The sequence below is a fragment of the Hemitrygon akajei genome, unplaced genomic scaffold (assembly GCF_048418815.1).
Source record: "Hemitrygon akajei unplaced genomic scaffold, sHemAka1.3 Scf000050, whole genome shotgun sequence".
NCBI classification, from domain to species: domain Eukaryota; kingdom Metazoa; phylum Chordata; class Chondrichthyes; order Myliobatiformes; family Dasyatidae; genus Hemitrygon; species Hemitrygon akajei.
This window is the reverse complement of record NW_027331936.1, coordinates 5,471,460-5,488,275: the sequence shown is the minus strand read 5'-3', so window position 1 is coordinate 5,488,275 and position 16,816 is coordinate 5,471,460. Positions and strand designations below refer to the sequence as shown.

General features: G+C 44.5%; 1 protein-coding gene across 2 annotated transcripts; it reads left to right on the top strand.

Annotated features, from left to right (window-relative positions):
* The first annotated feature begins 1,160 nt into the window (after nucleotides 1–1,160).
* On the top strand, nucleotides 1,161–13,436 carry LOC140721123 (uncharacterized). 2 transcript variants are annotated; one of them, XM_073035996.1, is made up of 3 exons: nucleotides 1,161–1,296; nucleotides 2,713–2,860; nucleotides 10,214–13,436. In XM_073035996.1, exon 3 carries the CDS (start codon nucleotides 10,617–10,619, stop codon nucleotides 11,505–11,507), a length of 891 nt encoding a protein of 296 aa, XP_072892097.1. In that variant the 5' UTR covers nucleotides 1,161–1,296; nucleotides 2,713–2,860; nucleotides 10,214–10,616; the 3' UTR covers nucleotides 11,508–13,436. The 2 variants fall into 2 exon arrangements, with proteins under 2 accessions (XP_072892097.1, XP_072892098.1); XM_073035997.1 differs by lacking the exon at nucleotides 1,161–1,296 and adding an exon at nucleotides 1,580–1,671.
* Nucleotides 13,437–16,816: the final 3,380 nt, after the last annotated feature.

The following is a 16,816-nucleotide window of genomic DNA, read 5'->3' as shown; positions in this document are numbered from 1 at the left end:
CGCTAACTGTGGACTGAACCATAAGAGAGAGAGAGCGATCTGCAGACAGGCAGTCGGCCAGTCTAAAGAGAGAGAGAGACTGGAAAAGCTGATAGCTTCAGTTAGTCGCAGCTGAGGCTTGGAACTCTCCTATGCCCACAAGAGTGGGTTGATCATCGGTACACGGAACCACAACGAATGTGTGTGGCTGTCACTTCGTATAATCCATAGGAGTGGGGTTTGTAATATCTTGTGTTAACCCTTGCCTGGGTATGTTGTGTGGTACCCCTGGAAGACGGTATTCCTAAGACAGGTCCACTTTCGCTGATAACTCGTCTGTGGACGGATTCAACGGATAAGAACTTCGTCGGCGGTTATTTTGAAGTAACGGCCTTTTCTCTACGTTTCACCCTGGATTACAAATATCTCTCTCCCGTCATTTATTCCGTGGATTACTGAATTTTCCTACTTACCATCTCAAGACTCTAAACTTTGTTCCCTCAGGCTCGATAGACTGGGAATTACATTTGCACATATATACACTTAACACTGTTAACTTTCCTTTATTTCGTTAAGTTACTATATTATAAGTAGATACTAATAAACAGAGTGTTTTAACCATCAAAACCAGACTCCAGTGTGAACTCTATTGCTGCTGGTTCGTTTCTAAAACGTTTCAGTTCGTAACACAGTTTTATAAAACTAGCTAGCCCACATCTGGAGTGTTTCATACAGTTCTGGTCGCCCCCATTCTCGGAAGGATGTCGGGGCTTTGGAGAGGGCGCAGAAGAGGTTTACCAGGACACTGCCTGGATTAGAGGGCATGAGCTATAACGAGAGGCTTGACAAACTTGTGTTGTTTACTCCAGAGCGGCGCAGGCTGGGGCGAGACTGGATGGACGTTTATAAGATTACGAGAGGAATAGATAGAGTGGATATATTTTTCCTGGGGGGTTGAAATGTCTAATACATTTAAGGTGAGAGGAGATGTGAGCGGCAAGTTTGCTTCTTTCCACAGACTAATGAGTAGCTGGAGTCTCTGCCTGGGGGGGGGGGGGGGGGCGAGGTCACCAATCCTGACACGTGATCCCGTTTGCCCGTCCCATTTAACCGCGGATGGGCAGCATCTGGCGTCTGTTTCCGAGGCCCCGCCTTCCGATGATGTAATAATCTCTTCGCGCATGTTCACAGTCTCCGGGTGGACGGTGTTTTCCTCTCCGCTCAGAGCTGAAGTGGGTCGGCTGTGTGTTCAGGAAAGACTTTCGTCTCTTCCGTCGGGATCACTGTCTGCGGGCCGAGGATATCACTTTCCCATCGGTGAGTATTGAGACCGATCCCGAGCGGGGAGATCCGATGTTGGCCGTGAGCCCCGAACTGAGGGCCAGGAATTCATTTGTTTCCCAACTATCTGGGCTCGTCAGAAATGTGTCGACTTCAGTTAATCTGCATTGAACGATCCAAACCAGGAGCCCAGGCTGTCTGTTTTCACAGAATTGAAATGGAAGTCCCGCCGACAGGTCACGTGAGACTGTGTGCCGCAGATTCGCCCCGCCCTCTGCTTTGTGACGCCAGATCACGTGGTGTGATTTTGGCCGCTGAGTCCCATTAACTTACCCGAACTCGCCTCGTTTCCTGAGGCTTCTCGCATTTGTTCTGGAGCTTTATGGCTGTTGTGTCTTCTCCCGGAGTGGGGTGGGTGAGAAAGGAGAACGTCCCAGGTTGTGGGGATCTTTGGTTTCACTGCCTGCTTTACCGAGGGACTGGGAAGTCTAGGGGGAGAATGGTTCGAGCCTCCGCTTCCCGCAGTAGAGCTGAGCCATACATTACTCCTGCACGTTTATAGTCCAGCGACGGCGGTCGGTCCAGTATGGACAAGACAAGATCTGTATCCTAGGAACTGTAATACAAATTTCCTGAAATGGTCCTGTTTTAACCTGGAAATGGAGTGATAGTATAACAGTAAAGGAAGCACAACTTTTCCCTGTAAATTATCCTGGAACTGCTTTGTCTGTTATTCCTGGAAATGTGTCCGGTGCAGTTGTTGCTAATGAGGTTCACATGAATAATCTCAGGAATGATCGGATTTATATATGAGGAGCATTTGGTGGCTCTGGACCTGTGCTCAATGGAGTTCAGAGGGACGGTGGGGGTGGTGGAGGGATGGATGGTTAAGTAAACCTACCAAATGTTGAAAAGCCTGGATACAGTGGACATGGAGAGGATGTTTCCATTAGACAGTGAGTCTGTGATCTGACAGCACGGTCTCAGAATAAACTTGCTTCCCTTTAAAACTGAGATGAGAAAAAAATTTTGGCCAAAAGATGTCTGATATGTGGAATTTGTTGCTGCAGAATTTGTTTGAGGCTGCCATTTGGGTCTATTTGTGAAGATTAATATACTGATGATTGCTGAGTAGCTTCAGGGTTACAGGAGAAAGGCAGGAATATGGTGTTGGAATAAAAATCAGCCATGATTGAATGGTTGAGTGGTGGAGCAGACCAGATGGATTGAATCACCTAATTCTGTTCCTGTGTCTTGTGACTGAATGATGGCTCCTTCTTATCCCGTATTGTTTTGTGATGTGTGAGGGACAATTAAAGATTGTTCACTGAGATAATTATATTTGCCAACGTTTAAATTTCAGTGAGTTTTGTTCCTAGTAACATTAAGCAGAAATGTTTGGTCCTCCTTTTCATTGTTAACGTGCTTCATTATCTTTCATGTTAACGTTAGACCTGCAGTGAGAGATTTATTGGAAGAAAAATCACGACTGAAGACAAGGGAACAGCAACAAGTGAACCAGCCCTAGGATTGAGAGCATCAACTGGAGAGAACCCATCTGACTCGGGAGATTCCAGTGATTCAGTCAGGAGAAAGTTTGGTGAGTCTCATTTACTCAAACACTGGTCCTTTAGACATTACATACCTGTACAAAGGAAGGTAGGAAATAGTTGTGAGTGAGACAGAATGTGCCCAGAAGAACCAGTTATGCCAGTACCAGTCAGACCCAGTTGTGAAGAAGCTCCCCCCCCTGCAATATTCCCTTTAAACTTTTCACCCTTCACCCTTAACCCATGTCCTCTGGTTTTTTTCTTCCCCAGCCTCAGTGGAAAAAGCCTGCTTGCATTCACTCTATCTATACCCATCATAATTTTATACATCTCTATCAAATCACCCTCATTCTCCTACGCTGCAGGGAATAAAGTCCTAACCTATTCAACCTTTCTCTGTAACTCAGTTTCTCAAGTCCCGGCAACATCCTTGTAAACCTTCTCTGCACTCTTTCGACCTTATTAATATTCTTCCTGTAATTCGGTGACTCAAACTGCACACAATACTCCAAATTCCCCCTCACTAATGCAATATACAACCTCACCATTACATTCCAACTCTTATACTCAGTACTTTGATTTATAAAGGCCAATGTACCAAAAGCTCTCTTTACTACCCTATCTACATGTGATGACACTTTTAGGGAATTTTGTATCTGTATTCCTAGATCCCTCTGTTCTAGTGCCCTCCTCAGTACCCTACCATTTACCTTGTATGTTCTACCTTGGTTTGACTTTCCAAAGTGCAATACCTCACACTTGTCTGTATTAAACTCCATCTGTCATTTTTCCAGCTTGTACGGATCCCTCTGCAAGCTTTGAAATCCTTATTCACTGTGCACTACACCTCCAATCTTTGTATCATCAACAAATTTGCTGATCCAATTTACCAAATTATTATCCAGATCATTGATATAGATGACAAATAACAATGGACCCAGCATTGATCCCTGTGGTACACCACTAGTCACAGGCCTCCACTCAGAGTAGCAATCCTCCACTACCACTCTCTGACTTCTCCCATTCTCAATTCCCAATCAAATTTACTACCTCACCATGTATACCTTGTGACTGAATCTTCCTAACTAACCTCCCATGCGGGACCTTGTCAAAGGCCTTACTGAAGTCCATGTAGACAACAACCACTGCCTTGCCTTCATCCACTTTCCTTGTAACCTCCTCGAAACTCTCTAATATATTTGTTAAACATGGCACAAAGCCATGTTGACTCTCCCTAATAAGTCCCTGTCTATCTAAATAATTGTCAATCCTATCTCTTAGTACTCCTTCCAATAATTTACCCATGACCGTCATCAAACTTGCCAGCCTATAATTTCCCAGATTACTTTTAGAGCCTGCTTTAAACAACGGAACAACATGAGCTATCCTCCAAATCTCTGGCACCTCACCCGTAGATAACGACTTTTAAATATATCTGCCAGGGCCCCTGCAATTTCAACACTAGTCTCCTTCAAGGTCCAAGGGAATATCCTGTCAGGTCCTGGAGATTTATCTACTCACCTCAAGATAGCAAGCACCTCCTCCTCTTCTCTCTGTATAGGTTCCATGATCTCAATACTTGTTTGCCTTATTTCCATTGACTCCATGCCAGTTTCCCGAGGAAATTCAGACACAAAAAAACCATATCACATCTCCCCAATTTCTTTTGGTTCCATGCATAGCCAACCGCTCTGATCTTCAAGAGGATCAATTTTATCCCATAACTATCCTTTTGCTATTAATATACCTGTGGAAGCTCTTACTATCCTTCACCTTGACTGCCAACGCTACCTCATGTCTTCTTTCAGCCCTCCTGATTTCTTCCTTAAGTATTTGTTTGCACTTTTTATACTCCTCAAGTACCTTCTTTGCTCCCTGTTTCTTATACATGTCATACATCTCTCTCTTCTTTATCAGAGTTCCAATATCCCTCAAGAACCAAGGTCCCTTATTCTTATTCACTTTGCCTTTAATCCTGAGACTTTGTTCCCAGGGTGTCCTCATGGGCCATCCAGAAATGATTTCAGCTGGCGACAACCCTGTTTTCCCCTGTGGGGTAACCCTCATGTGGAATCGGGCTAATGGTCGGACCTTCAACCAAGTGAGTCCAGTCTCTGCTGTTAGTCTGGCTAGTTTACTCTTCAGAGTGCCATTGGCTCTTCCCACTCTGCCAGTGGCCCGTGGGTGGTATACACAGCGGAATTGTTGCTTGATAGCTAGTTCGTTACGTACCCCTTTGTTTACTTTCACCACAAAGTGTGGGCCATTGTGAGAGCTCAGCATCTCTGGCAGGCCGTACCTGGGAATTATTTCCCGTAATAATATCTTCATAGCTGTCATAGCAGTATTATTGGTAGTTGGAATAGCTTCAATCCACCTACTAAGCAGATAATAACTAAGCAGTATCTATAGCAATGTACTCAAGGCAATTCAATAAAATCAACTTGTAGACACAAAAAGATCCACCTGGCAAGGGAGACATACCCGGTGTGCAGGGTACAGGTTACCAACCATTCCCTCCTTTCCCAGGTGTGTACAATTATGTATATAATCGACCAATATCGGTAAAAATTGTGTAGGAACACAAACCTGTCCTGTTGGGTGATTCAAAAAGCTAGGTTGGGTTCTTTCTGGCACCCCATCTGGGACCACAATTTGCGCTCCTCCTCAGAGACGTCCCCCTGAAAAGTACGTACCTCCCTCATGTCTGGCAAACCTGTTCTTCTTAAGTCACAGAGGGATGCTTGACGGGAACCCGAGGGGACTACAACTACCGAGGATTGTGCCGCACTTTTCGCTGTCTCATCCGCTAAAGCATTGTATTTAGTGACTCATTCGGATATGTGGGTGTGGGCTGCTCATTTAATAACAACCAAAATGCGAGGTAGCTGTAGAGCGGTGAGTAAGTTGTTTACAAAGGTGGCATTACTAATGGGGTGGCCAGAGGAAGTCAGGAATCCCCATGTTCCCAGAGATCCCCGTAGTCATGTACAATTCCAAATGCATAACAGAGTCTGTATAAACATTCCCACTTTAGTCAGTTGCTGGGATACAGGCACGAGTCAGAGCAAACAGCTCAGCATTCTGGGCGGAGACAGCTGCTTCAAAAGAGGCCTGTTCAATTACTTCACTGTCCATCACTATCGCATCGTTTCCCTGCTGGATCCACAAAAGAGCTTCCATCCTCAGAAAATGTTGCCTCAGGCTTGAGGGGATATTGAGGAAGGGATGGGAGAGTCTGTCCTTCTTTCATGGTGATCTGGATGGGGGGCAGTTGGTGCTGTCAACTTCATTGTCTGAAATTGAGCAGAGATTATGTGCAATGTCTTGGGTTCGGTCAATATTAAAAGATTTTCTTAGCAGATGTCCTGTCTTCACCTCAGACTCCTTCCAGTATCAGAGTTGGCCTGCGGCCAAGTCTTGCCAGTCTCCCTTGTTGCTGGAGGCTTGTTTCATCAGGGTGTAGGCAAGGAACTCTAGGCTCTTTGGCTTGAACCCAGGGCAAACCCTAACGATGGTATGGGGAGCCACCAGTCCTGTCTGTCGCCAAAGGAAATCCGGAACTTCGGCCAGTAATGCACTGCCCTCTCCTCCTTAATCCTGTCCAATCACCATGACTGGGAACTTCTGTCCCTCGTGGGGTGCATGATATTGGCTTTCCTCAGTTGAGCACCCCGTAGGGTCATAGCACAGAGTCACGTAGGGGTCGGCCGCTGGCAGAAGGGGTTCAAACGCGGTGGAGTCCAGATTAAGTGCCCACCACTGGGGATTCGGAAACTGGGGAAGCTGTCGGTTGTTCACCTGTCACAGGGTGACAGCATTGTCTGTCTCTCCTTTCCCCCTGTCCTCCACAATCAGCTCCTTTGTTTTTGTGACAATGAGGGAGAGTTTGTTTTCTTGATACCATATAACAATCACAGCACAGAAACAGGCCATCTCGGCCCTCCTAGACCGTGCCGAACTCTTAATCTCACCTAGTCCCACCTACCCGCACTCAGCCCATAACCCTCCACTCCTTTCCTGTCCATATACCTATCCAATTTTACCTTAAATGACACAACTGAACTGGCCTCTGCTACTTCTACAGGAAGCTCATTCCACACAGCTATCACTCTCTGAGTAAAGAAATACCCCCTCGTGTTTCCCCTAAACTTTTGCCCCCTAACTCTCAAATCATGTCCTCTCGTTTGAATCTCCCCTACTCTCAATGGAAACAGCCTATTCACGTCAACTCTATCTATCCCTCTCAACATTTTAAATACCTCGATCAAATCCCCCCTCAACCTTCTACGCTCCAATGAATAGAGACCTAACTTGTTCAACCTTTCTCTGTAACTTAAGTGCTGAAACCCAGGTAACATCCTAGTAAGTCGTCTCTGCACTGTCTAATTTATTGATATCTTTCCTATAATTCGGTGACCAGAACTGTACACAATATTCCAAATTTGGCCTTACGAATGCCTTGTACAATTTTAACATTACATCCCAACTTCTGTACTCAATGCTCTGATTTTTAAAGGCCAGCGTTCCAAAAGCCTTCTTCACCACCCTATCTACATGAGACGCCACCTTCAGGGAACTATTCACTGTTATTCCTAGATCTCTCTGTTCCACTGCATTCCTCAATGCCCTACCATTTACCCTGTATGTTCTATTTGGATTATTCCTGCCAAAATGTAGAACATCACAATTCTCAGCATTAAACTCCATCTGCCAACGTTCAGCCCATTCTTCTAACTGGCATAAATCTCCCTGCAAGCTTTGAAAACTCACCTCATTATCCACAACACCTCCTACCTTAGCATCATCAGCATACTTACTAATCCAATTTACCACCCCATCATCCAGATCATTTATTTATATTACAAACTACATTGGGCCCAAAACAGATCCCTGAGGCACTCCGCTAGTCACCGGCCTCCATCCCGATAAACAATTATCCACCACTACTCTCTGGCATCTCCCATCTAGCCACTGTTGAATCCATTTTATTACTCCAGCATTAATACCTAACGACTGAACCTTCTTAACTAACCTTCCATGTGGAACTTTGTCAAAGGCCTTGCTGAAGTCCGTATAGACTACATCCACTGCCTTACCCTCGTCAACATTCCTCGTAACTTCTTCAAAAAATTCAATAAGGTTTGTCAAACATGACCTTCCACACACAAATCCATGCTGGCTACTCCTAATCAGATCCTGTCGATCCAGATAATTATAAATACTATCTCTAAGAATACTTTCCATTAATTTATCCACCACTGATGTCAAACTGACAGGTCTATAATTGCCAGGCTTACTTCTAGAACCCTTTTTAAACAATGGAACCACATGAGCAATACGCCAATCCTCCGGCACAATCCACATTTCTAATGACACCTGAAAGATCTCCGTCAGAGCTCCTGCTATCTCTACACAAACTTCAGATGTTATCTCTACACATACCAGTCAGATGTTGTTCAGACTTCAGACAGAGTCAGCAATCAAATGGTTGAGCATGGTGCGATGAATGTGCTGAGCTCCATATGTGACAATGCAAGAAGCATCGTAGGAAAGCCAGATGAGTTCAGGAAAGGGAATTTGTAGACATCATTGGGATGTGGTGGCACCCAACAGTCTGAGGGATTCAGGGGAACAAATTTGTAGAGAGATTGCAGACCATCCCAAGAAACAAAAGTTGATTCAGTAAGTGATTTTAACTTTCCATGTGTTGACTGGGACTCCCATACTGTAAAAGGACTAGATAGGATAGAGTTTGTCAAATGTGCCCTGAATCGGTACGTAAAATTCCCGATGTAGAAGTGTGCAATAAGCTGTTAGGCAATGATCAGGGCTGGCGACAGAAATTAGTGATCATAATGCCAAGAAATTCAAAATAAAGATGGAAAAAGAGAGGTCTGGACCATGAGTTTAGATTCTAAATTGGAGAGAGGTCAATTTTGATGGTGTCAGAAAGGATCTGATAGGTGTGGTTTGGGACAGGCTGTTTTCTGATAAAGGAGTACTTTGTAAGTGGGAGGCCTTCAAAAGTGAAATTTTGAGGGTGTAGAGTTTCTATGTGCCTAACAATGTAAAAGTTGAAATGTAACTGGTGCAGGGAACCTTGGCTTTCAGGAGATATTGAAGCCCTGGATATTTTGTTCTTTTAAATGCCTCAGACATTTGAGTGCTACCAAGACTCATTAATCATCATCCATGCTCTGAGCTCATCTGAACTTTTTCTTTCATTGTTGTCTGTTGGTTTCTAGCTTCCCAATAGCTTTTGCATTTTTGTTTGCCCTCTCTTTGGCTTTTATGTTGGCTTTGGCTCCTCATTACAGCCACTGTTGTGTCCTCCTGCCTTTCCAATGCTTCCATTTCTTTGGGATGTATCGATCGCTCAGCTCCCGAATTGCTCCCAGAAACTCCAGCCATTGCTGCTTCATTGTCACTCCAACCTTTTCCCTTCCAAACAAGTTTGTCCAGCTTCTCTGTCATAGAATCATGGAGACGTTCAATATGGAAACAGGCCGTTTGGCCCATCTAGTCAATGCCAAAAAAACACTTAAGCTGTCTATTGCAAGTACCTGCACCGAGACCATCGCCCTCCATACCCCTACCATCCAGGCTTCCTTCAAAACCTCTTTGAAATGGTGAAACCGAGCTCATATTCACCACTTGTGCTGACATGTCATTCCACACTCTCACGACCATTTCAGTAAAGAGTTTTTCCAAATGTTCCCATTAAATTTTCACCTTCCCCACTTACCCATGACCTCTGGTTGACATCCCACCCAACCTCAGTGGAAAAAGCTGCTTGTATTTACCCTATCTATACCCTCATAATCTTGTATACTTCTAACAATTTCCCAAAGCAATGTATAATTTCCTTGTTTATGTTTAGAGCCTTTTTTACGTGTATAAGATGATGAGGCGCATTGATCATGTGGATAGCCAGAGGTTTATTCCCAGGGCTGAAATGGCTAACACGAGGGGGCATAGTTTTATGGTGCTTGGAAATAGATACCGAGGGGATGTCAGGGGTAAGATTTTTACCCAGAGTGGTGGGTGCGTGGAATGCACTGCAGGCTATTTGTGTGAGAGTATTTCAGTTACTGTGAGGCCAGGAGCCCGTGCTGCTCAGTGGGAACAGGGACTAATACCAATGGCGAGAGTCAAACTGAGCCAGGTCACAGATTGGAGATGGCAGAGATGCCCCATTCTTATAGAGAGAGGAAGAGCATCAGAGAGTTTGATGGTCATTCCAGATACCAGCACTGTGCCCAGTTAGATGATTTCTCTCTCCAACTTGGGTTGAACTTCACTGTAAGAGTGTGATGCCAGATCACACCTTGACAACTCAAGTGATCTCATATGAAAAGTTGTCCTACACACATTGATGGATTTTGTAAATCTTTTTACAGGCTAAAAACAAGGAATTTATCTACGGGAATCTCGAACACAACACGCCAATTTTGCTGTCTCTGTCCAGATATTTAATAAGTGGAGCAAGGGATTCACTTGATCATCCTTCCTGCTCAGACTGTGGGGAGGGATTCACTTGGTCATCTGACCCACTGGCACAGCGGTCATTTTACACAGGGGAGAGGCCGTTCATCTGCTGAGACTGTGAGAATGGATTCAATGGATCTTCTCAACTGAATGTACATCAGCAAGTTCACACTGGACAAGGCCATTCACCTGTTCTGTGGGTGAGAAGGGATTCAGTTGTCTTCCCACCTGTGGACACACCAGTCAGTTCACACTGGGCAGAGGCTGGTCATCTGCTGAAGTTGTGGGGCAGGATTCAATCAGTCTTCTGACCTAATGGCTCACCAGCGAGTTCACACTGGGGAAAGGCCGTTCACCTGCTCGGAATGTGGGAAGGGATTCACCTACTCATCCCAACTGAAGATACATCAGCGAGTTCACACTGGGGAGAGGCCATTCACCTGCTCAGACTGTGGGAAGGGATTCACACAATTAGCTGGCCTACAAGCACACCATTCAGTTCACACTGGGGAGAGGCCGTTCACTTGCTCAGACTGTGGGAAGGGATTCACTTCGTCATCTCAACTGAAGGTACATCAGCGAGTTCACACTGGGGAGAGGCCGTTCATCTGCTCAGACTGTGGGAAGGGATTCACACAGTTATCTGGCCTGCAAGCACACCAGTCAGTTCACACTGGGGAGAGGCCGTTCATCTGCTCAGACTGTGGGAAGGGATTCACACAGTTATCTAGCCTGCAAGCACACCAGTCAGTTCACACTGGCGAGAGGCCGTTCACCTGCTTAGACTGTGGGAAGGGATTCACTCTGTCATTTTGCCTACTGACACACCAGTCAGTTCACACTGGAGAGTGGCCATTCACCTGCTCAGACTGTGGGAAGGGATTCACTCGGTCATCTCAACTGAAGGTACATCAGCGAGTTCACACTGGGGAGAGGCCATTCACCTGCTCGGATTGTGGGAAGGGATTCACTTCGTCATCTCAACTGAAGGTCCATCAACGAGTTCACACTGGGGAGAGGCCATTCGCCTGCACATTCTGTGGGAAGGGATTCACTCAATCATCTCAATTGAAGGTACATGAGCGAATTCACACTGGGGAGAGGCCATTCACCTGCTCAGACTGTGGGAAGGGATTCACTCGGTCATCTCGCCTACTGACACACCAGTCAGTTCACACTGGGGAGAGGCCGTTCACCTCCTGTTAATGTGGGAATGTATTCACTCAGTCATCTAACCTTATGTAACTCTCACTCCAGCTAGCAGCTTAATATAGGGGGTGATAGCCCCCTAGCTCGGCCAAATGTGGGTGGATGCTGTGCCGTGTCCCCTGTTACAAATCAATACCCCAAAATAACAAACAGTACACAATATGTGATTCATAATTCTTACTTTGACTATAGGGTTAGTAAAGTAAAAAAAACAGGGCCCACTCTCCCCATTCGTGGCTTCTCATCTCTCCCCAGAAAAAGCCCATGAAATTCTCTCATCCAGACTCACAAGAAAGAACATTTCTGTCATTGGATAGCCCAGCACTCCAAAACCCTGTTATCTCTAGTTGTAAACTAGACATTTCTGCTACAGAGAAACCATTACCTCAGCAGTGAAACATTACAGAGAGGCCATTAAATCAACAGTGAAACCTTACAGCGTGTTACACTTACAACTCACTACCAGGTTCACACAGGGGAGAAAGTTTCAATGAGCTGCATGCTGGATATTTGTCCATCACCGTTGCTGAATGCAATTTCGAGAGTGACTGTAGGTGATGAACTCTGCAATTATTGCTGCTGCTCACCAGGCATGGGAGGAGTTTCTTCTGCTGCATATTCACCTTTAATGGGACTCGATCTGTGTCAAATGAATCAGTTCTATCTTAAACACTGTCTCTGGTACTTAGTGAATTTATAACACACTTAGTGTACAGTAGAGAGTCAACTCAGGCCGGCTGAACCCTGCCAGTGATTCTGTTCCACAACAGATCTTTCAAATTCTCCCCTGTTGTTCACCTCTCACTCTCCCTGGGATGAGGTCCAAATAGTCACCACTGTGTGGGCGAAGAGGTTTCCCTTGAATTTCCTGCAGACTGAAGACGTCGAGCTGACTGCAGTTCTGTCTGAGATGTTCTTTGCCCCTCTAATCTCTGGGCTGAGGAAGAATGACATTGGGAGTTAACCTCCTTAATCACGACTCATGTCCACATTATGGGTCACTTTCCCCACTTCTAAAGTGTTGTTAGCGAACACCACTGTCCTCTAAAGACTGAAAGCAGAGTGGGAAACCATCAATTGGATTTTCAACGAAGCTGGGTCAGAAACCAGAGGCAGGTCTGCACAGAGCAGAGGTTCGGGCCCTGGACGATGGTCGGGGTAAGAACGTATGATGAGGAGAAGGGATTCAGCAACAGGGCATGCCAACCAATGAGATTTGGAAGCAGATTGACAGAGAAAGTAATTAGGTTATCTGACTGATGACACAAACACTACCTGTGGTGAGGTGCTCCACTGGTTGAGGAACATGTGTGTTGGGAATGGTTTTATCTATTGGGGGAGTTGCTCCTGCTTGTTTATCCTGTAATATAACCAGATGGATTGACCTATCTGAAATAATGTATTGATGATCATATAACTTGTAAGATTTTGACTCTGAAACTGGATCAGGCTTGAATTTATGGTGCCTTCATGAGGTGATAGAGGGCATTCGTGAGTTTGTGTTTTAAAGCAAGATTTTGGTGAATGATATTTGCCACTTGATTGTACCTTTGTAAGTAATCAGATTGAGTTAAACTGCTGCAGGATCCTGGAAAGTGTTGGATTGTGTCTGGTTTCACTTGGCCTTTTCTGCACTTACTGCCTTGTTTGTTTATATTTCAAGTATTCCGCATTTTTTTTCTTTTGTTAACTACTTTGTCTTGTATTTGGACACTAATTGGCAGACGAAATAATTTGGCTATCTGACTGACGAACAATGCCTGTGGTGGGGGCACATGTGTGTGTTGAGAATGGTTATACCTATTGAGGGAGTTATTCCTGCCTGTTTATCCTGTAATATTATATCCAAATGGTTATTTGAGATGATCCTAACTGAAATAATGTATTGATTATCATATAAATTGGTGGATTATGTCCTTAACTGAATCAGGCTTGAATTTATGGTGCCTTAATGAAGTTACTGTGGTCATTCATCCGTTTGTATTTTAAAGATAGATTTTGGTGAATGATATTTGCCACTTGATTGTACCTGCGTAAGTAATCAGATTGAGTTAAACTGCTGCAGGATCCTGGAATGTGTTGGATTGTATCTGGTTTCTCTTGGCCTTTTCTGCACTTACTGCCTTGTTTGTTTGTATTTCATGAAGTTTCGATTTGTTTTACTTTTGTTACCCACCTCATCCTGTATTTCCTCAAGAAACTCCTCTGTTTTTGGGAAGAGGTCAACACTCAGTTAGGTGCTCGATGCTTCCTTGTCACCATCTTATCTGCTCAGATCATTGGGATGTCTCCCATGGAGGGTCATACTCATTTCACTGGTTAATGTTTTCTTCCAGAGTGATGATTTATTCTTCTGAGCCAGCTTTTCATTTAAGTTTTCTGGTCTGTATTTCTTATCATAATTGCATATACACACATGGAGTCAGCTCAGTTCCTCCGCCATATCCTTATCTCCATTTACAATTTCTCCAGCATCATTTTCTTTTGGTCCTATATCTACTCTCACCTGTCTTTTACTCTTTATATACTTGAAAAAGCTTTTAGTATCCTTTTTGATATCATTTGCTAACTTTCTTTCATAGTTCTTCTTTTCTCTATTAATGACCTTCATACTTTCCTTTCATAAGTTTTTTAAAAAACTTCCCAATCCTCTGTCTTCACACTAAGTTTTGCTTCCTTGTATGCCCTCTGCTTTGCTTTTACTTTGGCTTTGACTTCTCTTGACAGCCACGGTTACATCCTTTATCCATTCGAAAACTTCTTTTTCTTTGGAATATTTCTGTCTTGCACTTTCCTCACTTCTCACATAAACTCCAGCCACTGCTGCTCTGCCGTCCTTCCTGCTAGTGTCCCTTTCCAGTCAACCTTGGCCAGTTCCTCTCTCATGCCACTGTAATTTCCTTTACTCCACTGAAATACCGACACATCTGATTTCGGCTTCTCTTTCTCAAATTTCACAGTGAACTCAATCATGTTGTCATCAATAAGGGTTCCTTCACTTCCATCTCTCTAATTACCTCTGTTTCATTACACAATACCCAATCCAGTACAGACAATCCCCTAGTGGGCTCAACAACAAGCTGTTCTAAAAAGCCGTCTCGTAGACATTCTAGAAATTCTCTCTCTTGAGATCCATTGCCGACCTGATTTTCCCAATCCACTCTTCCAGTAGCGATCTGATATTCCCAATGATTTTCCTTGATTTTGACCCCTTGTCAAAATTTCTGCTACTGTCAATAGATCAGCGAGTAAAAGACGACCTGATTTCCAAAAGGCATAAGGTTAGAGATGACACATTTCTTTAATATTTAAGGAAGATTACATTTTTATTTCAATCTATTACAGTTTCAAAATAACAACAAAAGGAAAAGGGACAGAAGCAAATGTTTAGGCACCCTACATGTTCAGTAGCACCCCCTTTGGCAAGTATCACAGCTTGTAGACACCTTTTGTAGCCAGCCAAGAGTCTTTCAATTCTTGTTTGGGCAGATTTCTGGGTTCAGACATTAGTAGCAATGTACTTACTGTGGAAATTACAAATCACAATATTATTAGAATCACAGAGCCAAGCAGCAATGAAACAGGCCCATCAGCCCTTCTAGTCAATGCCGACCTGTTTTTGTTGTTACTGCCCATTTCCAGCTACCTGCACCAGAGCCTCCATACACCTCCCATCCACGTCCTCACCCAAATTCCTCTTTAGTGTCTAAATCAAACCCACATCCTCCAAATCCACTGGCAGCTCATTCCACCCTCTCACCAACCTCCCAGTGAAGAATTCCCCTTCAGATTCCCCTCAGATAATTCACTTTCACCCTGAACTTATGTCCAATGTCAGGGTGAGAGGGAGGACGGGGCAGAGAGGGAAGACAGTAAGGGGAGGGGTGGTCGAGTGCGGAGAGGGAAACAGAGCGAAGTGTTTATACTTAATATTTTTGAGAAAAACTAATTGTTTGAACTTGCTGCAAACCTACTCTCCATATCCTGTATATTCTTAACCAGATTATTGATCGAGATGACAAGTAGCAATGGTTGATGTTCAAAGTAAATTTTATTATCAGAGTACATAAATTTTATATAGTCACATACCACATAAAACCCTGAGATAGTTTTTCCTACAGGAAGACTTAGCAAATCTTTAGAATAATAACAGGATCAATGAAAGATCAAGTAGAGCACAGAATTCAATCAACTGTGCAAATGCAAATATAATTAAATATCAATGAATAATGAGAGCAATGGGGTGTAACCCTGGGGAAACTCACTAGGGCAGGGCCTCGAGTCCAATAAATAGCTTCCCACCATCACTCTCTGCTTCCTACCATCAAGACAACTGTGTATCCAGTGAGCCAGCTCTCCCTGGATCCCGTGTGATCTGACTTTCCACAGCAACTTACCATGTGAACCTTATCAAAGGCCTCTCTGATGCCCAACTAGGCCACGATCCTGGGACAGAGGTGTCACCGATCCGAGGACATAGATTTAAGCAGAGGATGAAGAGGTTTAGAGGGATCTGAGGAGGAGATTTGTCACTCAGAGGGTGGTTGGAATCTGGAACACACTGCCCGAGGTGGTGGTGGAGGCAGGTCCCTTCACAACATTTACGAAGAGGATGAGCATTGAAACTGCCAAGATACAGTCGGCTGTGAACCAAGTGCTGATAAATGGGACCAGTGTAGACAGTGAGTGGATGGTCAGAACAGGTATGGCCGGCCAAAGGCCTGTTTCCGTGCTGTGTGATCCACCACTCCGGACATGCTAAATTAATGATGGTTTAACAAGGCATTGATTTCAAAACTCCACACCCCTCTCCAACCTGAAATAAACCTGACTGAACCCCTTTGTCACCACTGTGAGTATCAGTTTCTGTCAAGGTAGCATAGAGATTGGTCACTTCTGCTAAACAACTGGCAATTGATGAAGTTTCTGTGTCTTCTTCCATTAATGTCGCTGCCTTACAGCAAAACTAACCCTCTCACTGTGTCAGAATCAGTGATTAAATCAGACTCCAAACACTGTGCTTTCATCCCTGCACGTTATAACTGGAACCATCTCACTGAGGGTCTGATGGAGACATGTGATCACATCTCCCCTGCTTCTGACATTTCAAATACCCTCAGAATGGTTTTCTGATTCAGTCTGAAGGTTATGGTACATTCAGCTCGTCGTCAGACCTGACAAACCATGTCCTCCCACAGCTGGTTCCACCTGTTGGTGTGTCCTCTTTCCTCCACCTCCAGGGAAGCTGCATCTCCACACAAACTCCTCACTTGAGACGACTGTCTGTACCCGTGACACAGGAAATC

Bases quoted from the DNA above. Each gene is read 5' to 3' on its own strand.
- LOC140721123 (XM_073035996.1), top strand. From the start codon at position 10,617: ATGGCTCACCAGCGAGTTCACACTGGGGAAAGGCCGTTCACCTGCTCG.